This window comes from Heptranchias perlo, chromosome 3 (assembly GCF_035084215.1).
Source record: "Heptranchias perlo isolate sHepPer1 chromosome 3, sHepPer1.hap1, whole genome shotgun sequence".
Taxonomy (NCBI): domain Eukaryota; kingdom Metazoa; phylum Chordata; class Chondrichthyes; order Hexanchiformes; family Hexanchidae; genus Heptranchias; species Heptranchias perlo.
In genome coordinates this window covers 39,701,096-39,728,842 of record NC_090327.1, presented here as the reverse complement: position 1 = coordinate 39,728,842, position 27,747 = coordinate 39,701,096, and the positions used below count along the sequence as shown (strand labels likewise).

At 41.2% G+C, this 27,747-nt stretch overlaps 1 protein-coding gene across 2 annotated transcripts in view; it reads left to right on the top strand.

Moving 5' to 3' along the window:
* The window catches only part of LOC137312586 (UDP-N-acetylglucosamine transporter TMEM241 homolog), a 143,031-nt gene that overhangs the window by 85,637 nt on the left and 29,647 nt on the right, over window positions 1–27,747 (top strand). The window contains exon 14 of one of the 2 annotated variants that reach the window (XM_067979118.1): window positions 22,724–22,788. The exons of the other annotated variant lie outside the window; for it this stretch is intronic. Coding sequence (XP_067835219.1) covers window positions 22,724–22,788 — 65 coding nt within the window. The remainder of the gene's footprint in view (window positions 1–22,723; window positions 22,789–27,747) is intronic. 2 annotated transcript variants of the gene reach the window in all.

The following is a 27,747-nucleotide window of genomic DNA, read 5'->3' as shown; positions in this document are numbered from 1 at the left end:
TACTGTCATGGACAGATGCATTTGCGACAGGTAGATTGGTGAGGACGAGGTCAAGTAAGTTTTTCCCTCGTGTTGGTTCGCTCACCACCTGTCGCAGGCCCAGTCTAGCAGCTATGTCCTTCAGGACTCGGCCAGCTCGGTCAGTAGTGGTGCTACCGAGCCACTCTTGGTGATGGACATTGAAGTCCCCCACCCAGAGTACATTTTGTGCCCTTGCTACCCTCAGTGCTTCCTCCAAGTGGTGCTCAACATGGAGGAGGACTGATTCATCAGCTGAGGGAGGACGGTAGGTGGTAATCAGCAGGAGGTTTCCTTGCCCATGTTTGACCTGATGCCATGAGATTTCATGGGGTCCAGAGTCAATGTTGAGGACTCCCAGGGCTACTCCCTCCTGACTGTAGATCACTGTACCACCACTCTCTGGTCAGTCTGTCCTGCCGGTGGGACAGGACATACCCAGGGATGGTGATGGAAGAGTCTGCGACATTGTCTGAAAGGTATGATTCTGTGAGTATGGCTATGTCAGGCTGTTGCTTGACTAGTCTGTGGGACAGCTCTCCCAATTTTGGCACAAGTCCCCAGATGTTAGTAAGGAGGACCTTGCAGGGTCGACTGGGCTTGGTGTTTTTTTGCCGTTGTCGTGTCCGGTGCCTAGTGGTCCGATGCCGGGTGGTCCGTCCGGTTTTATTCTTATTATGACTTTTCGTAGCGAGATTGTACAACTGAGTGGCTTGCTAGGCCATTTCAGAGGGCAATTAAGAATCAACCACATTGCTGTGGGTTTGGAATCACATATTGGCCAGACCGGGTAAGGACGGCAGGTTTCCTTCCCTGAAGGACATTAGTGAACCAGATGGGTTTTTACGACAATCCAGTAGTTTCATGGCCATCATTATTGATACTAGTATTTTAATTCCAGATTTTATTTAATTAATTGAATTTAATTCATTAATTGAATTTAAATTCGCCAGTTGCCGTGGCGGGATTTGAACTCGTGACTCTGGATTTTAGTCCAGGCCTCTGGATTATTAGTCCAGTAACATAACCACTATGCTACCGTACCCTTTACTCTGCCACGTGTCTGCCCATTCCACCAGCCTGTCTATGTCCGCTTGAAGTCTATCACTATCTTCCTCACTGTTAGATAGCCTGTTATGCTGTAAACTTCTTGGGTTCTATGCAGTTGGTACTTTGAAAGTGGTGCAGTTTCTATATTTCTATAAATAATGTAAGCTAAGCAAGATGTCTAAAAATCTATCTTTGTGTTTAGCAGGCTGTGATTATTTTGTGCTGGGTGACAGTGACTGCACAGAGACTATTTGCTAAGAACTGGTCTGGGTTGGTCCAGCTCAGAATAGTCTGAAATAGAAGTGGACGAGCATAGAAAGAGCTTTACAGTGTGGAGCTCAATGGTTGAGTTTTCATGTGCTTGCATCATGACACTCGTGCACTTTTTTTGGAGGTGGGGGGGGTGGGGGGAGAATTGTACCTAACCCAGGGCAATCACAAGACCAAGGGACTAAACTATCATTGCATAGTATTCTAAAATGTAATTGTGTATATAAGAAAATGAACTGCAAGAGTATAAAGCAAATGAATAAGATCAGTAACTGTTGTAGTCTGAGCATTGCCATACTATCTGAGAGTATTTGTAGGGGTGAGACAGTTGAAATGAAAGTGATCCAGTAACAGTGAAAGCTCCGCAACAGTAAAGTGAACAATTTGTTTCTGAATAGGTGATTTACATTGTTAGGTTACCAGAGCAGAGTTTGTTACTTAAAATTAAAACAGAAAATGCTGGAACTACACAGCAGTTCCATTGGCATATGTAAAGAGAAAATACAGATTAATGTATTGAGTATAGGCCCTTTGTCAGAATATGAATTCTGGCTGACCTGCTATGTATTTCTGGCATTTTCTTTTTATTTCAGATTTGCATTTTTTTTCCTTTTTACAACTTGCTTAGCTACTGTAGCAACTGCTTGATTTGCATCAAATCTGTTGGTGTTTTTAAATTAACACCTTTTACTCGTGTAACTTTTTTGCAGTTGATCTGCAGTGCTGACACTACAGATTAGCAGAATATGCATGTTTTGAAATTATCTCAAGACCCTTGCATAACAAACTCCTGTTTAGCAAATGACTGTACTCACTGTAAGTTATGTTTTCTGTTATAGATGTTTTATATATGAATAACTTAGTTTCTTTTAAAATATCAGTAATTTTCAAGTTTGATATATTTGCTTTTAATTATAAAACCATCTGTTCACGTTTGTCTATTTTGAGCCTTGTTTAGGAATAATGAAAGCCATTGTCTTTAATGGAAGGTTTCAGGCACCCGAACCAATATTTTCTAGCAATCTTTACCATGTCATCTTCTTTCCATTACATCATTAAAGGGAGATAAACATACAAAATGTGGGCTGCTGCAGAATGCAGTCCCAGCTTGTGGTGGAGTATGTAGAAGTCTTGACAGTACCTACTTAGTCATTTGGGCTGAGAACTGTTTATTTTTAAATACTTGTTTCCCAGAGGATGTATGAAGTGGACAAGACCTTTAGACCTAAAGACCAAAATAAATTCCTATTAATGCATTTTTAACTATCACTGTTGTTGAAACTTAAGTTGTCTGAATGTGTTTTTGTCTGATGTTCCTTTTCTTTTTTAAAAAAAACTTGAAGCCCATTTCCTGACTCTAATTTATTGAGATACTGTTATTATGGTAAATCTGCCATAAAATTGCTCCAGAGCTTTGTTTGAGTTGATCTGTACTAGATCACGAGTGCCTGTAAAATTGCCTTCATAACCTAATGAGCATTAGTACTGTTCAAAACTGAGAAAGCATCAAGTTCATGTCCACTGATGAAGTGAGTAAGTCTATTTCAGGTCGGGATCCTGACGTGAAATTAAGATGCACTTCGTGAAAAGGTTGTGACTTTAAGACTGATAGCTGCACCTGAACTGGAATGAATGCTTTTTTAAAAAAAATGCCAATGAAAATTGGCCTCTAAGGTCCTTAGGCTGGGAAGGGGGAGGAGGGTGGAAACCAGCCAGGGTTCTGGCTCCTAGTTGCTCTCCTATGATTCCTGCTGGAAAGTGTGCATGTGTCAACATCAGGTGAGGCTATAACTAGGCTTGTCTGATGATGTCTACACAGTCAAATAACCTGCTGACATTCGGGCTCCGAAAATCTATGGGATGCGATCCTGGCATCCTTTAGGGGTGGGGAGGCCCCCCGCCCCCCTCCCCGAAATTCCGTGCAGTCTTCCATCATCCCCCTGTGCAAATGGGCCAATCTCTATATTTTCGTGGGATAGAATCTTACAGCACAGAAGGAGGCCATGCTGGCTGTTTGAAAGAGCTGTCCAATTTAGTCCCACATCCCAGCTTTTCCCATAACCCTGCAAATGAGTCCTCTTCAAGTACATGTCCAATTGCCTTTTGAAAGTTCCTATGGAATCTGCTTCCATCACCCTTTCAGGTACTGCATTCCAGATATTAACAACCCTCTGTGTGAAAAAATTTCTCCTCATTTCCATTCTAGTTCTTTTGTCAATTATTTTAAATCTATGACTGCTGGTTACTGACCCATTTGCCAGAGGAAACAGTTTCTCCCTATTTGCTCTATCAAAACCCCTCATTAATTTGAATACCTCCATCAGGTCTCCCCTTCACCACCTCCGCTGTAAGGAGAACAATCTCAGCTTCTCCAATCTCTCCACATAACTGAAGTCCATCATCATGGTGATCCTCCTTTATACCTTCTCCAAGGCCTTGACATCCTTCCTAAAGTGTGGTGCCCAGAATTGTACACAATACTCCAATTGAGGCCTAACCAGTGATTCTTTGTTTTTGTATTCAGTGTCCCTATTTACAAAGCCAAGTATCCCATACACTTTCTTAACCGCCTTATCAATTTGCCCTGCCACCTTCAAAGATTTGGGTTAAGGCTACTTCCCTTACCTAGACTCTTCTGGTGGGATCTAATACCACCCACTGGAGGCTGATGCACTTCATTTCACTCAGCATATCAGCCTGCAGTCCAACACCAGGCCCTCAACCTGAACTAGGAAAACAAAGTAGGGAGTTATCACCCGCTTGTCATCATTTGTGTTGTAAGCGAAGGGTGTGTGATGGAGGGGATGGAGGTGGATGGGTGGAGGTTACATCCCTCACAAGGCTGGCAGGAAAATCCACGTATCCGAGCTGTTTTTCCAATGGGTTTGGCCAGATTACTACCAGAGTTACAGTAGGAATCGGCAAAACCCCTACGGATTTTCAAGGCTTCAGTTTCTAGGCTCACATGTGAAGAATGGCTACTCAGCCTAGGTTCAAAGGGCAGCTGTTGTCCTTTGACTTGTACCAAAATAAAAGGTAGCACCTTCTGGCGAGGCGATTTTAAAAAAATGTAAGAGAAATTTAATGATGGTATCATGTGGAATATTGTTCGTTGCTCTGGAAGCAATTTTTGTCCATCTGTACAACAAATTGTACAGTTCAAGTTTGCTTGGTGTGTAGCTGGTGATTTTTTTATAATTGGAGTGTTAGTCCAATCAACAAAATGAAAGGGAATTGGGGCACTTGAATTTGAAAACATTAAATTTTTGGCTTAAGAAGCACTTGCATAAGTGCAAAAGGGGCGTAGACAAAACTCATTCAATGTATTCAAGATTTTCTTCTCAAAGGAGACAGAAGAGGTCTTTACTAGCTGATTGCTGCATAGCTAGTCTGGGATCTGGAATGTAGTAGTGATAAGGCGGTTAAATGGGGTTGTGGTACAGATCAGTCATGATCTGATTGAATGGCGGAACAGGCTCGAGGGGCTGAATGGCCTACTCCTGTTTCTATGTTCCTATATTTAGCGTGATCTCATTCCAAGGCCGCAAACAGATGCCGAGGAGCAGAGCAGAGTGGGGTGGGGGCTGGAGAACTGAGCATAGCTGGGAGGGAGCCAGGGAGCAGCACACGAAGGGGGAAACTATGTATATCAAGATGGGAGTGAGGGGGGGTGGGGTTATGGGGACTGAGGAGCAGAGCACAATGAGCGCAGGGCCCAGGAAGCAGGGAGTAGAACACGGTGGGGGGGGGGTTAGGGCATAGAGCAAGCAAGGAGCCAGAGAATAGAGCACATTGAGGAACAGGGTACAGAATTTAAATTTGGGGGCTTAACTGTCTAATATCAAAACTGTGCTTCTGGTAAACTTAAAATTAATATTTCACAAAAATTATGATGTTTTTCTTTGCTAAACAACCTCATTTTTATTACCATCATATCCAAATAAGATGGTAAAGATTTTCAAAAAAAATTGAGTGATTTCATTGGTCCTAACAACCTCTTGCTGGTGTATTTTGAATGTTTTCATACGTTCTTAACAGCGTTTGATTCATAGTTCTCATTCGTACTTTTCCCTTTTTTTTGGTATGTTTTCTTCCTGTTCAGTTGTGATTTGTTGCTATTTTATCAATATGAAATTTGAACCATTCAGATGCAAGTGCAACACAGAACTTTGCAGATGTGATAAGTGTGATATCTGAAGTCTGAGACAGAACGAGTGCGAGATGCAAGACTTCAGTGTATTAGTGGATCTCCCATGGGGTTGCTCACAGAAAATTGGATCCAACAATGTTTTATAAGGAGCAGAGTATCATACCGTGTAATGCATAATGTCGTATTCTCAACTAGGGTGAAGCTTTGCCTCTTTAAAACCACAAAGTCTGGGTGTGGTCATTGCTTTTCAGTTTGCAGGTCACAACCCTGGCTTTCTTTCCCTTTTTAAAGATATAATTGGTAAGGTCAGTCATGGGTTATAGACATTCTGGTCCTTCTGCAATCATATAAACATACAAATGCAAGTTGTTGTGTCAATTAAGGTATTTTAAATTGCTGAGGGCCTTTGTGCATTTCAAATGACTTCCTTTATTTCTTAATCGTTTTTTTAAAAGTATGACAGATATTTGCAGGAAATGGACATCAGACGTACCATTTATATTGTATTACTAGCAGACCCCCTGTGACATTGCTCATGTTAGGTTGGAGGGTACATTATTTTTTTAGCAGTAGGGATGCCAGGCGCACTGACTCTTTTTCTAGCCATTTTTCTTGCTTTTGATTCAAATGTTTCCTCTCCAATTCTGATTTGTTAATATTTTACTTTGAACCAGTCAACAAAGTGGCTAAAGTGTGACAGGAAGTAAGTTTGACACTTCTAGGAAGTGTGTCGCTATAGGCAAGACTTTTAATATATACAAACATATGAATTATTGCCCCTGTTGCTGGCTGTTGTGAACACCAGATCACCAGAATGATTCCCTGCCCTGATTTATTTTGCCCTCTCTGCTGGGCAGTCTGCAGCCTCATTTTGTTTTTTTTAAAACTTATTTGCACTTTTAAAACTCTCCTTGCCCACAACGCATATAGTGTAAAGCTGATGCATGATTTGACTCACTTCAGTAGACACTAAACTATCGGATCCGATTCTATGTGTGATGCATAAACATGCAACACTAGGATGAAGTTTTAAAATGTAACAATGCTACTACTTTATTTTCTGTATAAGCTGTAGTTTTGTTTTGGAAGTATGCTATTTAGACTCGTAGATTGATGGTGCAGAAAGGGTTAAGGACTTGCGAAAAATATGCTACGCCTTTGGTAGTGCTGGGTATTAATTTTGGCTGGCAAAAATTACTAGTATCCTGAAGTGGTGATGTGCAGAAATGATAGCCCCCTCCACGCTGATAATTGTTCACCGCTATCACTTTTAATTATTCCGTAAGGTCTTGCAGGCAACAGCCATAAAGAATGTTGAGGCTGATTTGATAGCTGCATGTTTTGCAATTATTTTCCAATTTAATCAAATTCCAGAAGCTCTGCCTTTTATTAAAAAAACAATCATTCCTCATTAAATACCTAGAAGAGAATCCTGTTTAGGGAATCACAGTCCTGCCTCGTGCACAGTGACAGCAGGTATAATGCATGTCGTCAACAACAGCAACTTGCATTTATATAGTGCCTTTAACGTAGTAAAAACGTCCCATGGTGCTTCACAGGAGCATTAGCAAACAAAATTTGATACTGAGCCACAATATTCTTTCATTGCACTATGCTAACTCTTCACTGTGACCATATAATTCTGCCTCATCTGAGATTGGAAAACCTGAGGCTTTTGTGCAGGAGAAAGAGTAGAAATAGTATATCCCCATGTAGCACTCAGATGTATATTTTATTTTACTGGCTGTTGTTTCAGAAGATGTTTTGGGCCTTATATAAACTGTGTTCCATTTATTGCTTCGGATTCTGAAAGCTTTAACAGCTGTCCAAGTTTTTTTTCCCTCCATTTTAAAATCTGGTAAATGTGAGCATGTTGGATCATTATCTCTCTATTCTGTGTGAGTGAATTGGTACAGTTTTTCACTTTTATAACAATGTTATTTTTTGGCTACAACTGTTGGCTTGTTTTTTGTAGTATAGCAAACATCTCATTGATGATTTATGATTTTAAAAAAGAGTATGTCTTCATTATATATTGCTTATTATCCCTTACAATTATTTGACCTCAAAGGAATCTGGTGTGTGATTTAGGACACTGCTTGTTTACCACTAGTCTTGGGTTTAAACCAAGGAATGATGGAATGAAAGTTTCCAGTTTCTGACAAGTGTAAGGTCCTGTATGAAGTAAGTATGGTCGGTTTGTGAAGCGCCTTGGGATGTTTTTCCTACATTAAAGATAGTATATGAATGCACATTGTTGTTGATTAGACTCCTGGATAGGAGAGTGGAGGCAAAAATGCTGGAATCATTTAAGGATCAATTGGGTGTTGCAATGGATGGGGGGAGGGGAGGGGATCTTTGTGGATCAGTGAACTTAGACCAAATGGCCCTCTTCATCCATAACTATCTTGTGAACTAAATCACTGGTTTTTTTTTTAAAACTCCTTGAATGCTATGAATGATTTTATAATTGTTAATCACAGTTTCTTTGTGCTTAGATGTGTTTTCGTGTCACATGTTGATCTGGTTACACTGACCATATCAATTTTCAGAATTTGGTCTTTCAACTGGTTTCAAGCTGGTGAAATGCCTTTTGCAAGAAAAAGCTTGCTCCCACCTTCCTAAGAGATGATAGCAGCAAGCTTTTACTTGCAAAAGACATTTCATCATAAAAAGAGTAAAATTAAAGCTAAAATGAAGAAAAACAAGGCAGATAGCGAAGCGGGAAGAAAAGGGATAACAAGGTGATCCGATGCTTTTTTATTTTATGTAAAATTGTGGCCGGGAATTTCCTCAGAGTTGCTCCCGCTTCGCTGCCATTAACTGTTGAACATGCAGCCGAAACCCCGTTTACATGTGTAAGCGGGATTCTGCCATACTTCCAGCAAAGTTATAGCTCCAAGGAACTTCCTGGCCTGTGCTTGTAATGTTTCATTTAGTAGTTTAGGGTTAATATTGCAGTAACAAACTGCTCCTGATGTTTGTGTAACTTTATTACAGTAATATTGGTGTTTATTACAGTGTCTCAGTAGGTCAACTGAAAACAAATCAAATGGGTAACCTCAGGGGGACACAAGTCTCTGATTCGATCCAGGTTCGACCCACAGTCTGAAGTTGGGTGATTTCAGCTAGGGTGGTGGTGGTGGTGTGGGCACTACAATTGACCTGAGCACCACTGGGCAAGAGCAATGAAATCAGCAGTAGTTTTCGCTACCCATCGCTATCCAATGACCCCAGCTTGAAATGTGTATATTTGGGCATTGGTCGAGGACAGTGTCAGGCTTGGATATGATGTCCCAGGAAGGTGAATCGGCTATCAGCATTCACTATCTAGCTCAATCATGAAGACTGGCCACTTAGACAAGCAAGTCTTAGAATCATAAAGCACAGAAGGAGGCCATTCGGCCCATCAAGCCTGTGCCCGCTCTCTGAAAACACTACCAATTAGTCCCACTCCCCTGCTTTTTCCCAATAGCCCTGCAAATTTTTTCTTTTTAAGTAGAGATCCAATTCCCTTTTGAAAGTAACTATAGAATTTGCTTCCACCACCGTTTCAGGCAATGCATTCCAGATCAGCCTAACTCGCTGCGTAAAACAGTTTCTCCTCATCTGCCCCCGGCATTTTTGCCAATTATTTTAAATCTGTTACTGATCCTCCTGCCAGTGGAAACAGTTTCTCCCTATAAAAACCCCTCATAATTTTGAACACCTCTATTAAATCTCTCCTTAACCTTCTCTGCTCTAAGGAGAACAATCCCAGCTTCTCCAGAAAACTGAAATCCCTCATCCCTGGTACCATTCTAGTAATTCTACTCTGCACCCTCTCCAAGGCCTTGACATCATTTCTAAAATGTGGTGTCCAAAATTAGACACAATACTCTTAGGTCTAACCAGTGATTTATAAAGGTTTAGCATAACTTCCTTGCTTTTGTACTCCAAGCCTCTATTTATAAAGTCAAGCATCCTCGTATGCTTTTTTAACAGCTTTATCAACTCCTGTCACCTTCAAAGATTTGTGTATGTGAACCCCCAGGTCTCTGTGTTTCTCCACCCCCTTTAAAATTGTACCATTTAGTTTATAGTGCCTCTCGTTATTTTTCCTTCCAAAATGCATGACTTCACACTTCTCTGCATTAAATTCCATCTGCCATGTGTCTGCCCATTTCATCAGTCTGTCTGTGTCCTCCTGAGGTCTTCTATTATCCTGTCCCTATTTTACTGCATTTCCAAGCTTTGTGTCATCTGCAAACTTTACCCAAGTCCAGGTCATTAATATATATCAAAAAGAGCAGTGGTCCTAATACCAACCCCTAGGGGATACAACTGTATACTTGCTTCCAGTCCTAAAAACAACCGTTCACTACTACTCTCTGCTTTCTGTCTCTCAGCCAATTTCGTATCCACGCTGCCACTGCCCCTTTAATTCCATGGGCTTCAAATGAAACCATTTCTTCAAGAAAAATTCCATCAAGATATTAAATTTGACTAGTGCAAGTATTTTTATGAAGTCATGAAGTTTTTTTACATTGGGCAGATGAGACGGAGTCTGTATGAAGTTACAGAATGAGAGTGCTATTTAGGTTAATGTTTTAAATTCATGTTTTACTGTTACAGTTAAAATTGTATAGTGAAGTACTTTGATTCTCATCTAATTTTTCTTCCTGATTGCAAAATATTTCCCTTATTATACCCTTCAGGTAAATCATGTGCCAGAATTCTGCAGTAATGATATCACAGTTACAAACAGCGTCTAACCCGTGTAATTTGACTACTACTTGTAACTGATGTTACCACGGTTTTTATTTTTGAGATCATACCAATTCCCATATTAAAAAATGGATGGGAGGGATTGAGTTAAATGCTGTAATTTGATCTCCAGGTTCTCAAGGGTCTGTGATGTTATCTAAAGCCTGAAATTAAACTACAGCCTTATTACCCATCTCTGCTGCCCATAATTCTGTCTGAAATGGTCTAAAAGCAGGAAATTATTGTATTTGAGTTCTGTAATATAAAAAATGCAATTTTCTTGCATGTGTTTTTAAACACACATGATTTGTACTCTCCAGGGTGGTTATGTACAAATGGATGACTTCATCAGTTCAAGGTAGCGTGTTATGTAAAGCTGTTGGAGATGTGCCATACAGTTTGAAGTCATTGGTTATAAAAGGTATTAAAGTGGAGTGAATGATACAGTGAATTTGAGCACTATCCTTTCAACTTTATGACCTAAGTTCTAATACAACCAAGACTAGAGTGAAAGTCTCCTTTCTCAGCTGTAAGGGTCTTAAGAGTTATGAACATTCTCAACTCAATTCCTAGTGGACGTAAGTTTGCAGTGTAAAACGGCCCATAATCAAAACCACAAGGATGACTGATGTGGAGCTAGAATTGCCTGGTGTAGTTTCTGAGATTAATGCCAAATTATATTGGTCTGTATGAAGTTACAGAATGAGAAAATGCTGTTGAATTTTCTCAACCCTGATCCTTTTACTAGCCATTTTAGCATTGCCACTAGCTTGAGGGAAATGTGGTAAATAAAAATTAAGCTTCCCAAGAAAATGAAACGATAAAATGTCTGCTCAACTCCAATTGAACAGTTTATCAATCTAAAGTTGTAACTCACACAAGTGATATAATGTATGCATGTAACCTACAGCACACATTGGTTAACCTTGACCAATTGCATTCTGAAGGTGATGTTTCCATGTAGTGTCCAATCTCCTGAGGAAAAATTCTGCAAAATTTCCCAAATTTTGCCTGCTGATTGTTGCAAAATATGTAATGTTCTTCCTTTTTTTCAAAAAAAAGTATATAAACATATTTTGTGAAGTCACCATATAATTTTATCTCACAAATTTTGTTACAGAAGAACTCCTTAATACATTCGAGTTGTCAGTACAGTTGTCCACATTCTGGGATCAAAGTGCTGCTGAAGTTCAAGATAATTTAGTGACTATCCCTGGATCAGAAGCATATCAAGGGTTCTGCCTACATAGAGAAGGGTCTTTAAGGATTAAGTTACTGCCCTTGGTGGGTGGGGTTTATACCTTGTGTCCCCATTCTGAGTTGGCCCATTCATTCTTGGGGGTTGGTTTGAGTCTGTGTGCAATGTTTGGGTCATATAGGCCATATTGTTCCCTTTGTGTCATGTGCTGCTGTTTGGATGATTTCATCATATATTAATAAAATGATAAATGATAATGCTAAACCTTTATAAAACACTAGTTAGCCTCAGCTGGAATATTGTGTACAATTCTAGGCACCACACTTTAGGAAGGATGTCAAGGAGATGGTGCAGCAGAGATTTACCAGAATGGTACCAGGAATGGGGGACTTCAGTTATGTGGAGAAGCTGGGATTGTTCTCCTTAGAACAGAGAAGGTTATGGGGAGATTTGATAGAGGTGTTCAAAATCATGAACGGTTTTGGCAGAGTAAATAAGGAGAAACTGTTTCCAGTGGCAGAAGGATCGGTAACCAGAGGACACAGATTTAAGGTGATCAGCAAAAGAGCCAGAAGCGACGTGAGGAAACATGTTTTTATGCAGCGAGTTGTAATAATCTGGAATGCACTGCCTGAAAGGGTGGTGGAAGCAGATTCAACAGTAACTTTCAAAAGGGAATTGGATATACACTTGAAGGGAAAAAATTTACAGGGCTTTGGAGAAAGAGCAGGGAAGTGGGACTAATTAGATAGCTCTTTCAAAGAGCCGGCACAGGCATGATGGGCCGAATGGCAGCCTCCTGTGCTGTACCAATTATGATACTATGAGCTGGACTTAGGATTCAAGGAACAATACTGAAATTTGCTAATAACACCACATTGTGATGAGGATTATGAACGACTACAAGGGGACATAGATGGGCTAGCAAGATGGGCAGATAGGTGTCAAATACAGTTCAATGTAGAACAATATTGCATTTTGGAAGTAAGAATAAGGAAATGAAATACAGATAAAATGATAGTAGAGCAGCAAAGGACCTTGGTGTGCTGCTACATCGGTAAGGGTATCAAGGGATATGGAGCAGAGGTGGATAAAAGGAGTTGAGGTACAGATCTGATTGAATGGCGGAACAGGCTGGAGGAGCTGAATGACCTATTCCTGTTTCTATGTTTCTAGAGTAGGAACTACATTCAGAACGCTAAACTATCTTACACTTTGAGGTGGCATTGCAAGATAGTTTAGCGTTCTGAATGTAGTTCCTATTCTAGAAACATAGAAACAGGAATAGGTCATTCAGCTCCTCGAGCCTGTTCCGCCATTCAAATAGATCATGGTTGATCTGTATCTCAACTCCTTTTACCCACTTTTGCTCCATATCCCTTGATACTCTTAACTAACAAAAATCTATCGATCTCAGTCTTGACAGCACCAATTGACCCAACATCCACAGCCTTTTGGGGAAGAAAGTTCCAGATTTCCAGTACTTCAGTTTGGAAAAAATGCTTCCTGATTTCACTCCTGAATGGCCTGGCTCTAATTTTAAGATTATGTCCCCTTCTGCAAGAGGAAATAGTTTCTCTGTATCTACCTTATCAAATCCTTTTATCATTTTAAACACCTCGATTAGATCACCCCTCAGTCTTCTATACTTGAGGCAATACAAGCCAAGTTTATGCAACCTGTCCTCATAATTTAACCCTTTAAGCCCTGGTATTATTCTGGTGAATCTGCTCTGCACCCCCTCCAAGGCCAATTTATCCTTCCCGAGATGTGGTGCCCAAAACTGAACACAGTACTCCAGATGGGGCCTGACCAAGGCTCCATACAAGTGAGACATAACATCCACCCCTTTGTACCGCAGCCCCCTTGAGATATATGCCAACACTCCATTAGCACTTTTGATTGATTTTTGAATCGGTCCACTAGCTTTTAGTGATTTGTGTACATGGGCACCTAAATTTCTTTGCTCCTCCACAGTTCCTCCGATTTATCTTTCTTGCCTCCAAAGTGGATGATCTCTCACTTCCCCACATTCAGCTCCATTTACCCCAGTTTTGCCCACTCGCTTAATCTAGTTATGTCCCTTTGTAAAGTCCTGCTCCCATCTGCACTACATACTGTGCCCCCCAACTTAGTGTCATCTGTTAACTTTGAAATACAATTCTCTATTCCTTCATTTAGGTCATTAATATACATAGTGAAAAGCTGAGGCCCCAGACTCTGGTTAACATGTCACCATGGCTTTTGCCAGCTTATTTACAACAATTATATTGTATAATCATACTGTGTTATCAATAGTCTTTAATATAGTTATCAACAACAATTACTGTTTTGATTTTTTGCCATGCATATTATTTCTAAGATTTTTGTTTTCATATATTTAATGGAAATTATATCATGTTCTAATTACCAGAAATATACTTCCTTTGAAAATCCAATTGAAGAGAATTTCAAAGAATAAGCATTCTAAACCCAAAACCACAACAATAGAGTAAGAGATAGTTCAGAGAATAAACATTAAAAACCCTCATTCTGTAATAACAGGCTGATGAGTACTCTGCCTCCAGCATCGCTGAACCAAACCACAAAGAGACACATTGCACCATTAAACCAATCTTTGCTTTCCCCTCATAATTCTTTAACTGACTATTGTTTAACATCTGGTATAAACAGAAATTATGAAGACCCATGAGATAGATATAAATGTATAATAATCATAGCACTAATCATAACTCATTGGTGCATAAGAAAAATCAAGGATGAAAAAAGGCCATTCAGTGCATTAAAACCTAACTGTCCCATTAAAGCTTCCAGCTGCTTTGTTGTTTTAGAGTTACTGGGTCAGTACACTCCTGAATATAAAGCATTACTGCCTTCATAATGTATGAAGCCAGTAATGCTTTATATTCAGGAGTGAAGACAAATGTAGGTCCCTTACAGTCAGAAATGGGGGAAATTATAATGGGGAACAAAGAAATGGCAGAACAATTAAACACATACTTTGGTTCTGTCTTCACAAAGGAGGACCCAAATAACCTCCCAGAAATGTTAGGGAACCAAAGGTCTAGTGTGAGGGAGGAACTGAAGGAAACCAGTATTAGTAAAAAAAAAAGTGCTAGGGAAATTAATGGGGCTAAAGACTGACAAATCCCCAGGGCCTGATAATCTACATCCCAGAGTCCTAAAAGAAGTGGCCCTGGAAATAGTGGATGCATTGGTGGTCATCTTCCAAAATTCTACAGACTCTGGAACAGTTCCTACAGATTGGAGGGTGGCAAATGTAACCCCACTATTTAAAAAAGGAGGGAGAGAAAAAACAGGGAATTTCAGACCAGTTAGCCTAATCAGTCGTGGGGAAAATGCTAGTCTATTCTAAAAGATGTGATAGGCATTAACGGGATTGGACAAAGTCAGCATGGATTTATGAAAGGGAAATCATGCTTAGCAAATCTACTGGAGTTTTTTGAGGATGTAACTAGTAGAATAGATAGGGGAGATTTTCAGAAGGCTTTTGATAAGGTCCCACACAAGAGGTTAGTGTGCAAAATTAAAGCACATGGGATTGGGAGGAATATACTGGCATGGATTGAGAATTGGTTGACAGACAGGAAACAGAGAGTAGGAATAAACAGGTCTTTTTCCGGGTGGCAGGCAGTGACCAGTGGGGTACCGCAGGGATCAGTGCTTGGGCCCCAGCTTTTCACGATATATATCAATGATTTGGATGAGGGAACTAAATGTAACATTTCCAAGTTTGCAGATGACACAAAGCTGGGGTGGAATGTGAGCTGTGAGGAGGATGCAAAGAGCCTCCAATGTGATTTAGAGAAGTTGGGTGAGTGGGCAAGAACATGGCAGATGCAGTATAACGTGGATAAATGTGAGGTTATCCATTTTGGTTGTAAAAACAGAAAGGCAGATTATTATCTGAATGGTGATAGATTGGGAAAAGGGGAGGTGCAACGAGACCTGGGTATCCTTGTACACCAGTCGCTGAAAGCGAGCATTCAGGTGCAGCAAGCAGTTAGGAAGGCGAATGGTATGTTGGCCTTCATTGCAAGAGGATTTGAGTACAGGAGCAGGGATGTCTTACTGCAGTCATACAGGGCCTTAGTGAGACCACATCTGGAGTATTGTGTGCAGTTTTGTTCTCCTTACCTGAGGAAGGATGTCCTTGCCATGGAGGGAGTGCAACGAAGGTTTACCAGACTGATTCCTAGGATGGCAGGACTAACCTATGAGGAGAGATTGGGTCGACTAGGCCTATATTCACTAGAGTTTAGAAGAATGAGAGGTGATCTCATCGAAGCATATAAAATTCTAACAGGACAAGACAGACTAGATGCAGGGAGGATGTTCCCTATGGCTGGGGAGTCCACAACCAGGGGTCACAGTCTCAGGATACGGGGTATGCCATTTAGAACAGAGATGAGGAGAAATTTCTTCACTCAGAGGGCGGTGAACCTGTGGAATTCTCTACCACAGAAGGCAGTGGAGGCCAAGTCATTAAATATATTCAGGAAGGAGATAGATATATTTCTTAATGCTAAAGGGATCAAGGGATATGGGGAAAAAGCGGGAACAGGGTACTGAGTGAGATGATCAGCCATGATCATTTTGAATGGCAGAGCAGGCCCGAAGGGCTGAATGGCCTACTCTTGCTCCTATTTTCTATATTTCTATGGATACATCTCTTAGTTAAAATAAAATGTGAGACAATGACTACATGTAACTGTATAGCCAACCTTTAGATCAGCTTTCAAGATTGATACTTTGATTTTTTAAAAAACTTTCTTTTCCCCCCTTGAACTTTTCTGCCAATAATATTTTGAGCAGGGAACGCGGTTGCTGTTATTATGCTGTTTGAGTCAACAAGGGGTAGGATAGATAGCCATGATCATTTTTCACTGACTGAGGTGAAGACCCTCATCACTTTGTGAGAATTTGTCTAGCGATCCAGCTATGAATCAGTGAAATGTCCTCCCACTGATGTGTAGATTTTTAAATATTGTGAAAGAAAACTGAACTGTTGAGGCCCAAGCATAGACGTCACCAAATCTGAAAAGCATTACATAGAATTTACAACGCAGAAAAAGGCCATTCGGCCCAACTGGTCTATGCTCCACACGAGCCTCCTCCCAGCCTACATCATCTAACACTAACAGCATATCCTTCTATTCCTTTCTCTCTCATGTACTTACCTAGCTATCCCTTAATGCATCTATGTTATTCACCTCAGCTACTCCATGTGGTAGCTAATTCCACATTCTAACCACTCTCTGGGTAAAGCAATTTCTCCTGAATTCCCTATTGGATTTATTAGTGACTCTCTCATATTTATGTCCTCTAGTTTTGGACTCCGCCACAATTGGAAACATCTTCTCTACGTCTACCCTATCAAACCCCTTCATAATTTTAAAGACTTCTATTACGTCAGCCCCTCACCCTTCTCTTTTCTAGAGAAAAGAGTCCTATCTTGTTCAGGAGAGAAGATAAAATAAATCAAAAAGTTGTGGTTAGGTGATAAATTTGGGTTTTAAAAGTCTCCATTGTAGTAGGAAGGGAGTGAAAGCGATATGGAATTTGACAGCTGACTTTGAATATCAATTGAAGCCAGGATTCAAACCCAGGCTGCCTGAATGGTATTCAGTTATTCTACCACTGGAACTATCAGATAACTTATTTGCAAACCAGCAGGAAGGAAATGAATGTTCTGAAGCTTTATTTGAATGAAAGTGCTCATCTACTTTTATCTCCCTAAATTTTGTGAATCTTATGCTAATGAAAATTAGATAATCATTGAGAGAAAATGGCAAATGTTTTCCTCGTTACAACATCCAGCTCTCACTGGGTCAACATCCTGGAATTCCCTACCTAGCATCATTGTAGGAGCATCATTACCACAAGGACACAGCAGTTCCCAAAGAAGGCCCATCACCACCACCTCAGGGCAACTAGGGATGAGCAATATATGTAACATTGCTAGCATCACCCATATCCCGTACGCAAATATTTTTTTTAAAATTGGAGTTCTGGGTCGATACAATATATGGTTTCTCTACACTGTCCCAGAAAACACACCTTTTCCATAACCTCAGAAAAATGCCCTACTACAGTATAGCATTTTTCTCTCATCATTCATTATAGTTTCTCTAAGACTGGCCAATTAGTGTAACATTATGGGGAATTTTCTTTTGAACACCCATCCACTGGAAAGGATGCAGACAACTCTGACTCATTTCAATTTGGATCCTTAAAAGTCATAGAATCATAAAAAGGTTATAGCGCGGAAGGGTGCCATTCGGCCCATCAAGTCCGTGCCGGTTCTGCAAGAGCAATCCAGCTAGTCCCACTCCCCTGCCCTATCCCCGTAGCCCTGCAAATTTTTTCCTTTCAAGTACTTATCTAGTTCCCTTTTGAAGGCCATGATTGAATCTGCCTCCTCCACCCCCTCAGGCAGTGCATTCCAGATCACAACCACTTGCTGTGTAAAAAAAATTTATCCTCATGTCACCTTTAGTTCTTTTACCAATCACCTTAAATCTATGTCCTCTGGTTCTTGACCCTTCTGCCAATAGGAACAGTTTCTCTCTATCTACTCTGTCTAGAAACTTCATGATTTTGAATACCTCTATCAAAACTCCTTGCAACCATCTCTGTTCCAAGGAGAACAACCCCAGCTTCTTCAGTCTATCCACGTAACTGAAGCCCCTCATCCCTGGAATCATTCTAGTAAATCTCTTCTGCACCCTCTCTAAGGCCTTCACATCTTTCCTAAAGTGCGGTGCCCAGAACTGGACACAATACTCCAGCTGTGGCCTAACCATTGTTTTATAAAGGTTCATCATGACTTCCATACTTTTATACTCTATACCTATATTTATAAAGCCCAGGATCCCGTATGCTTTTTTAACCACTTTCTCAGCCTGCCATGCCACCTTCAACGATTTGTGCACATATACCCCCAGATCTCTCTGTTCATGTACCCCTTTTAGAATTGTGCCCTCTAGTTTATATTGCCTCTCCTCGTTCTTCCTACCGAAATGTATCAATTTGCCTTTTTCTGCATTAAATTTCATCTGCCACGTGTCCGCCCATTTCACCAGTCTGTCTATATCCTCTTGAAGTCTATCACTATCCTCCTCACTGCTTACCACCCTTCCAAGTTTTGTGTCGTCTGCAAATTTTGAAATTGTGCCCTGTACACCCAAGTCCAAGTCATTAATATATATCAAGGAAAGTAGTGGTCCCAGCACCGACCCCTCGGGAACATCATTGTACACCTCCCTCCAGTCCAAAAAACAACCGTTCACTACTACTCTCTGTGTCCTGTCACTTAGCCAATTCTGTATCCATGTTGCTACTGCCCTCTTTATTCCACAGGTTGCAGTCTTGATGATAAGCCTACCATACAGCACTTTATCAAACGCCTTTATCAAAGTCAGAGAGAGAAGAATTCTATGCTTTCTGCCAGACTGAATTCAAACTCTAATTTGAGGTGTAAAACAAAAAGGCTGTTATTTACCATATCCCCCTGAGGAAGGAGGAAGCCTCCGAAAACTTGTGACTTTCAAATAAAATTGTTGGACTATAACTTGGTGTTGTAAAATTGTTTACAATTGTCAACCCCAGTCCATCACCGACATCTCCACATCATGATCTAATTGAATGGCGGAACAGGCTCAAGGCGCTGAATGGGCTACTCCTGTTCCTATATTCCTTTGTTCCTATCATGTCTGAATGCATTTGAATTCCTAAATGTACAGATATTAAAATAATTGGTTACAGTTGCTGAAAAGTTCAGCTCTGAGGAATCTGTGTGTCTACTAGTCAATTACAGATGTGTTGTCATTGTAAGAAATGCTGGTTATCAGCATTGTTGCTTCTAGCCACAGCACAGCATGCTGATTGATCAAATGTCTTCAGTCTGGTTTTGAAGAGATTGGAGAAGTGCACGTATGAAAGACACGAATATCTGGTTCAGATCACAAGGGGATACTATTGTTCCACCCCTGGGTTACAACAGCAACAATTTTCATTTATATAACACCTTTAACATAGTAAAATAAAACCAAGGCACTTCACAGCAGCATTATCAGACAAAATTTGACACCGATCCACATAGAGATATTAGAACAGGTGACCAAAGCTTGGTCAAAGAGGTAGGTTTTAAGGAGTGACTTAAAGGAGGAGAGAGAGAGGTTTAGGGAAGGAATTCCAGAGCTTAGGGCCTAGGCAGCTGAATACACAGGTATAGGTGGATTTTGAGCAGTACGGCCATACCGCTAAATGCTCAGACTGTTTATGGGACTGGCACTGCTGTATTCGACAGAAAATCTAAGGCAAGATCTTAAACTGTAACAGCGGGAAACTAGAAAAATTACCATTAGTTTTCCATCAGTGAGAATATGGCTGGAGTTTCAAAAAGGGAAAATGTAGGAAGCAAAAAGAATATATGGACTCTTGTTGACAGTAGTGAGTCAGAAGTCCACGTCAATGCAAACTAGAAAAATAAAAATGCTAAGATATGCGCTTTGTATTCATTAGCTAACATGCAAGATACCAAATCACCAGTAGAAATAAGAAAAGCATCCTGAGATTGTATTTCACACTTCTCTGCATTAAATTTCATCTGCCATGTGTCTGCCCATGCCACCAGCCTGTCTATGTCCTCTTGAAGTCTATTACTATCCTCCTCACTGTTTACTACACTTCCAAGTTTTGTGTAATCTGCAAATTTTGAAATTGTGCCCTGTGCACCCAAGTCCAAGTCATTAATATATATAAAAAAAAGCAGAGGTCCTACGACCGACCTCTGGGGAACGCTACTGAACACCTCCCTCCAGACAGAGAAACAATCGTTCACCACTACTCTCTCTTTCCTGTCACTTAACCAATTTCTTTTTTTTTTATTCGTTCATGGGATGTGGGCGTCGCTGGCAAGGCCGGCATTTATTGCCCATCCCTAATTGCCCTTGAGAAGGTGGTGGTGAGCCGCCTTCTTGAACTGCTGCAGTCCATGGTGGCATGGGCAGACACATGGCAGATGGTGATGGTTCTCCCACAGTGCTGTTAGGAAGGGAGTTCCAGGATTTTGACCCAGCGACGATGAAGGAACGGTGATATATTTCCAAGTCGGGATGGTGTGTGACTTGGAAGGGAACGTGCAGGTGGTGTTGTTCCCATGTACCTGCTGCTCTTGTCCTTCTAGGTGGTAGAGGTCGCGGGTTTGGGAGGTGCTGTCGAAGAAGCCTTGGCGAGTTGCTGCAGTGCATCCTGTGGATGGTACACACTGCAGCCACTGTGCGCCGGTGATGAAGGGAGTAAATGTTTAGGGTGATGGATGAGGTGCCAATCAAGCGGGCTGCTTTGTCCTGGATGGTGTTGAGCTTCTTGAGTGTTGTTGGACCTGCACTCATCCAGGCAAGTGGAGAGTATTCCATCACACTCCTGACTTGTGCCTTGTAGATGATGGAAATGCTTTGGGGAGTCAGGAGGTGAGTCACTCGCCGCAGAATACCCAGCCTCTGACCTACTCTTGTAGCCACAGTATTTATATGGCTGGTCCAGTTAAGTTTCTGGTCAATGGTGACCCCCAGGATGTTGATGGTGGGGGATTCGGCGATGGTAATGCCGTTGAATGTCAAGGGGAGGTGGTTAGACTCTCTCTTGTTGGAGATGGTCATTGTCATTTCATATCCATAAGAAACATAAGAACATAAATAGGAGCAGAAGTAGGCTATACGGCTCCTGGAACCTGTTCTGCCATTCAACAAGATCAAGGCTGACCTTCGACCTCAACTCCACTTTCTCGCCCGATCCCCATATCCCTTGATTCCCCTAGAGTCCAAAAATCTATCTAGCTCAGCCTGGAATATCCTTATTATTCAATGGGCTTCAATCTTGACGACAAGCCTACCATGGGAGACTTTATCAAACGCCTTTTGAAAGTCCACATACACCACATCAACTGCATTGCCCTTATCGACCCTCTCTGTTACCTCATCAAAAAACTCTATCAGGTTAGTTAAACATGATTTGCCTTTAACAAATCTGTGCTGGCTTTCCCTAATCAATCCACACTTGTCCAAGTGACCGCTAATTCTGTCCCGGATTATCATTTCTAAAAGTTTCCTCACGATCGAGGTGAAACTGACTAGTCTGTAGTTGCTGGGTTTACCCTTACACCCTTTTTTGAACAAAGGAGTAACATTTGCAATTCTCCAGTCCTCTGGCACCACCCCCATATCTAAGGATGTTTGGAAGATTATGGCGAGTTCCTCTGCAATTTCCACCCTTATTCCCCTCAGCAACCTGTAATGCATCCCATCCGAACCAGGTAAATTATCTATTTTAAGTACAGTTAGCCTTTCTAGTACCTTCTCTTTATCAATTTTTAGCCCATCCAGTATCTTAACTACATCTTCCTTTACTGAGACTCTGGCAGCATCTTCTTCCTTGGTAAAGACAGATGCAAAGTGCTCATTTAGTATCTCGGCCATGCCCTCTGCCTCCATAAGTAGATCTCCTTTTTGGTCCCTGATCGGCCCTTATCTTGCGTAACAACCTTTTACGTGGTACCTTATTGAATGCCTTTTGAAAATCCAAATATATTACATCCACTGTTTCTCCTTTATCTACCCTGCTACTTACTTCCTCAAAAAACTTTAATAAATTTGTCAAACATGATTTCCCTTTCATAGAACCAGTTGACTCTGCCTAATCATATTATGATTTTCTAAGTGCCCTGTTACCACTTCCTTAATAATGGATTCCAGCATTTTCCCGACAACTGATGTCAGGCTAACTGGCGTGGTAGCCATGCTGCTACTTCTTTTATTCCATGGGCTTCAATTTTGCTGACAAGTCTATTCTGTGGCACTTTATCAAACACCTTTTGAAAGTCCATATACACATCATCAACCGCATTGCCCTCATCAACCCTCTCTGTTACCTCGTCAAAAAACTCAATCAAGTTAGTTAAACATGATTAGAATAACATCTCTGTTAATTTGATATTGTAGTGGTAAAAGTACTGGCTTCACATCCCATGTGATTGTGAGATTTGTCAGTTCTTGTCTGGATCATTAGGTGGGGGAGGAGACCAGTCCAAGAATTGTCAGTACTTTTGTTATAGTTCAACATGACTCCTTCAGGTTGGTCCTTGACGCAGCACAGGCTACACAGCCACTCTTTCAGATCAAGTAGAATGGCACAAAGGTGAAGAACAATGGAAAGGGGGAAGGATGGGAGAGGAGAAAACTGTAAATATTTTTTTGTTGTGTTTTTAGGTTTTGGCAGCATGTTCGTCATTGGTTGTCTTTGAGAGTCTTTTGAATGTACCTACAAGTTGCTGGTGAGTAAACACTTCATTACCTAAATACATTTGAGACAGTGCAATCAGTTAATGTGCATATAAAGGATGAACTATAGTTGGCACAAAACAAATGATTTAAAACCTTTCTTTTTCACAGACAAAATTGAAACACTACCCATCATATACTTAAATCGCAATATTTTATATCGTACATGCACTTCTGTCACAAAGCCTTGTAATTATATATTGCCACTCAACAGGCCCACTGTACTGTAGGTATATATCATACAAATCTTGTGATATCCCAATGGTGCTCATATATTTGCAGGAATTAAAATAAGAGTGCTGGACAGGGGCAACGTCTCTATATCTATTATCTTAATCTTACAACTACATGCACTTCCTATTAACTTTTTTCTGTAATAAATTTGTTTGTCCATAGGCACTAGAAACTGCCTATGCAAACTTGTAACAGTATAGATACACCCTGCTGCCAGTGGTGATGCTACAACACCTCCGCTGGGGGGAGGGAAGGTGTAATTACAGTGTGACAAGGTCACACAGACAGTTTCCATTATAAATGTGGAAAGTAATTATAATGACAAATATACAAAAAAGGACAGAATATATGCCTTAAAAAAGGGGCTGAATTACATTTGTGTGCCTTGGTGCAATTATCCCTACCATCTAACTCCACTTCACATGAAGATTCACATGAAGGCCTTGGAGAGGATGCAGAGGAGATTTACCAGAATGGTACCAGGCATGAGAGACTTCAGTTATGTGGTGAGACTAGAGAAGCTGGGATTGTTCTTCTTAGAGGATAGAAGGTTGAGGGGATATTTAATAGAGGTGTTCAAAATTATGAGGGGTTTTGATAGAATAGATCGGGAGAAACTGTTTCCACTGGCAGAAGGGTCGGTAACCAGAGAACACAGATTTAAGATAATTGGCAAAAAATCGAAGGGGGAAATGAGGGGGAAAAAAATTTACACAGTGAGTTGTTTTGATCTGGAATACAAAAGGGAATTGGATATATACTTGAAATTGAGAAATTTGCAGGGCTACGGGGAAAGAGCAAAGGAGTGGGACTAATTGAATCATAGATATTTACGGCACAGAAGGAGGCCATTCAGCCCATCGTATCTGTGCCGGCTAAGAAACAGCAATCCAGCCTATTGGTCTGTAGCCTAGTAGGTTACCGCACTTCAAGCGCATATCCAAGTACTTTTTAAATGCGATGAAGGTTTCTGCCTCTACCACCCTTTCAGGCAGTGAGTTCCAGACCCCCACCACCCTCTAGGTGAAAAATTTCTCCTCAACTCCCCTCTAGTCCTTCTACCAATTACTTTAAATCTATGCCCCCTGGTTATTGACCTCTCTACTAAGGGAAATAGGTCCTTCCTATCCACTCTATTGAGGCCCCTCATAATTTTATACACCTCAATGAAATCACCCCTCAGCTTCCTCTGTTCCAAATAAAACAACCCCAGCCTGTCCAAGCTTTCCTCATAGCTAAAATTCTCCAGTCCTGGCAAAATCCTCGTAAATCTCCTCTGTATCCTCTCTAGCGCAATTACATCTTTCCTGTAATGAGCAATGACCAGAACTGTATGCAGTACTCAAAGCTGTGGCCTAAGTAGTGTTTTATACAGTTCTAGCACAACATCCCTGCTCTTATATTCTATGCCTTGGCTAATAAAGGAAAGTATCCTGTATGCCTTTTTAACCACCTTATCTACCTGTCCTGCTAACTTCAGGGATCTGTGGACATGCACTCCAAGGTCCCTTTGTTCCTCTACACCTCTCAGTATCCTCCCATTTATTGTGAGCCTTGCGGGACCCCATTAGAAACAGCCTTCCAGGTGTAAAAACACCCGTCAACCATTACCCTTTGCTTCCTGCCACTGAGCAAATTCTGGATCCGACTTGCCACTTTCCCTTGGATCCCATGGGCATTTACTTTTCTGACCAGTCTGCCATGTGGGACATCGTCAAAAGCCTTGCTAAAATCCATGTAGACTACATCCAAAGCGCTACCCTCCTTGTTACCGCCTCAAAAAATTCAATCAAGTTAGTCAGACACAACCTTCCCTCTGATTGTCCTTGATTAATCTGTGCCTTTCTAAATGATTAATACTGTCCCTCAGAATTGTTTCCAATAATTTGCCCACCACCAAGGTTAGGCTGACTGGCCTGTATTTACTCAGTCAATCCCTTTCTCCCTTTTTAAACAATGGTCTAACCTTAGCAGTCCTCCAGTCCTCTGGCATCACACCTGTAGCCAGAGAGGATTGGAAAGTGATGGTCAGAGCCTCCACTCTTTCCTCCCTTGCTTCTCTTAGCAGCCTGGGATACATTTCATCCGAGCCTGGCGATTTATCTACTTTCAAGGATGATAAACCCCTTAATATTTCCTCTCTCACTGTTTACCCCATCCAACATTTCACATTCCTCCTCCTTAACTACAATGTCTGCATCGTCCCTCTCTTTTGTGCAGACAGACACAAAGTGTTCATTAAGAACCATACCCACATCTTCTGCCTCCACACACAGGTTACCTTTTTGGTCTCTAATAGGCCCTACTCTTACCTTAGTTATCCTCTTGCTCTTTATGTATTTATAAAACATCTTTGGGTTTTCCTTGATTTTACTTGCCAGTATTTTTTCATGCCCTCTCTTTGCTTTCCTAATTTCCTTTTTGATTTCATCCCTGCCCTTTCTATACTCCTCCATGCTTTCTGCAGTGATAGCTCTTGCATTGCTTTCTGCAGTGATAGCTCAGTGATAATTGGATAGCTCTTTCAAAGAGCCAGCATGGACACGATGTGCCAAATGGCCACCTCTTGTGCTCTGTGATTCTCTGATTATACCCGGTCTTGACTCCTACATGCAATACCACAGGAGATCAACAGTAATATATTATAAAACCTTGCGTCTGTGCACACTTTCTGTATGCCCCATTAGATATATTTTTGTCAGCCTCTGTATGCCAACGTTTTCTATTATAAGATCCTATATCCCCATTTCTAATGGAAAACGCTATGTAAGCCTGTCATGCTGATTGTGCATTCACAGGTGTCATGTGGGGCAGCTTTCTAAGCTGTCTGTGCCAACTTGGCTGTCATCTTAACGTTTTGCTAAGCATTGTCAAGGTTAAGTGCAAAAATGTTCATTAAAACTGAAAATAAAGTAATTTTTTAATTTTTCACCTAAGATCTTTAAGCTAATAAATACTTACAGGGTTTTAAATAATAAAAAAACCCCTCTGGCTGAAGTAACTGTCAGGCTGTCCGGTTCCCCAACCCAATGGCGTCTTTCATGTTCAGTTGTATGGTAGTCTATCCCTCTTCCGCACCCCCAGGTATTGGGTATAGACTAGAAGCAATGGAATGAAATTCTATGCGATGTACTAACACATCATTGCTCATCTTGACATTAGTCATTCCAGAGATCTAGTGCTTCTACCCACTATCAAGTAGACCGGATACCTTAGCCCCCCGTTGTCCTCTCTTCTCCCGCCCCCCCCCGCCGCGTTATCCTCTCTCCATCTCGCCCCCCCCCGCCGCGTTATCCTCCCTCCTTCTCTTCCCCCCCCCCCCCCGTTTTCCTCTCTCCACCCCCCCCCCCCCGTTTTCCCCTCCTCCTTTCCCACCCCTCCTCCTTTCCCGCCCCTCCTCCTTCCCCGCCCCTCCTCCTTTCCCACCCGTTATCCTCCCCTCTACTAACAGGGTTTGTAAGTTGATGTGAAATATAATATTCACTTGAGTTACCACAACAATAAACCATGTGTCTTGCAGAACAAACTCAGACTAACATGTGCAAAGTAAACTGTCAGTAATAATGAAGATGGACTGAGATTTAAAGCTCCTTGTGGTTAAAAGCAAATAGTGTTGTAAATCCTGTGCAACCCAACTCCTAAAATAGGAATTTGTATTGCAAATTGAATTGAACAACTTCTGATCAACACGCAACTTGATCTTACGGCGTCAGGTCACGCATCATGCACTACTTAAGGCATTTTTACACTAGAGGAGGTGTTGATTTGATCCCCATGGCAGCCACATACACCAATCTGGTCCATAATGTGATAGTATGGATTATGGCTGCATTCCATACTTGAAATTCAGGGAACAAATTGCATTGTAGACCCATGAAAATATAGGAGTACAAATCTGCCATCAGTTTAAGGCTGCCTGTTTCAGTAAACATGGGGATTTGGTTCTGCCTGTTTGCTCTCAGGGTTTGCGTATTGTACAACAGAGGATGGCATCCCTACAGAGATGGTTCCTGATGCAGGGTGCAAAATTGGGAGACTAGCTCAGGAAGGTTACTCACCTGAAACAGAGGGGTAGAAATTTGTCTTGGGTATTAGTGCAAAATAGGCAGTGTTGCTTCGGCTGCCTGTTAGACTCCCCGTCAGATATTCAATTCCACTGAAGTCAGTGGGACTGAACATCAGACAGGGTATATGACAGGCGGCGGACGTGGTACCCACCGTTTTGTACTAGCACCCAAGAACAATTTCTACCCCAGAGTCTCTTAATCCAATGTGAATGCACCAAAGTAAAAGCACCTTTAGTGACTGGATAAAGACAGGCATTTTGGAGGCTTGTTTGCAGGAATTCTGTCTGCTCTCTAAGGAGGGATTCATGTGTGAAAGGAGGACTGTTTGAGAAAGTGGCAGAAAAGAATTATGATAACAAAAACATTGAGGAGAGTGGATGGCCATGAGCTTGTACGCTCCCATTTTACCAATGGGGCCTAAATTTGAATCTAATCCAGATTGATGCAAAATACGTAGTCTGGAATTGTTCTTGTTTTCATTATTCCCCTGAATGTAGCAAGAATGCCACAGAGATGTCATACAAGTTAGTGTGACCCCAAACATTGCAAAAATCAAGCCTCATTGTAGAATTTCTGTATCTAAAATGAATCCACCATAAAGTTTAATTTTGAGACCAATTTGGAAGCACTGTACTTTCAACTGATGGATAA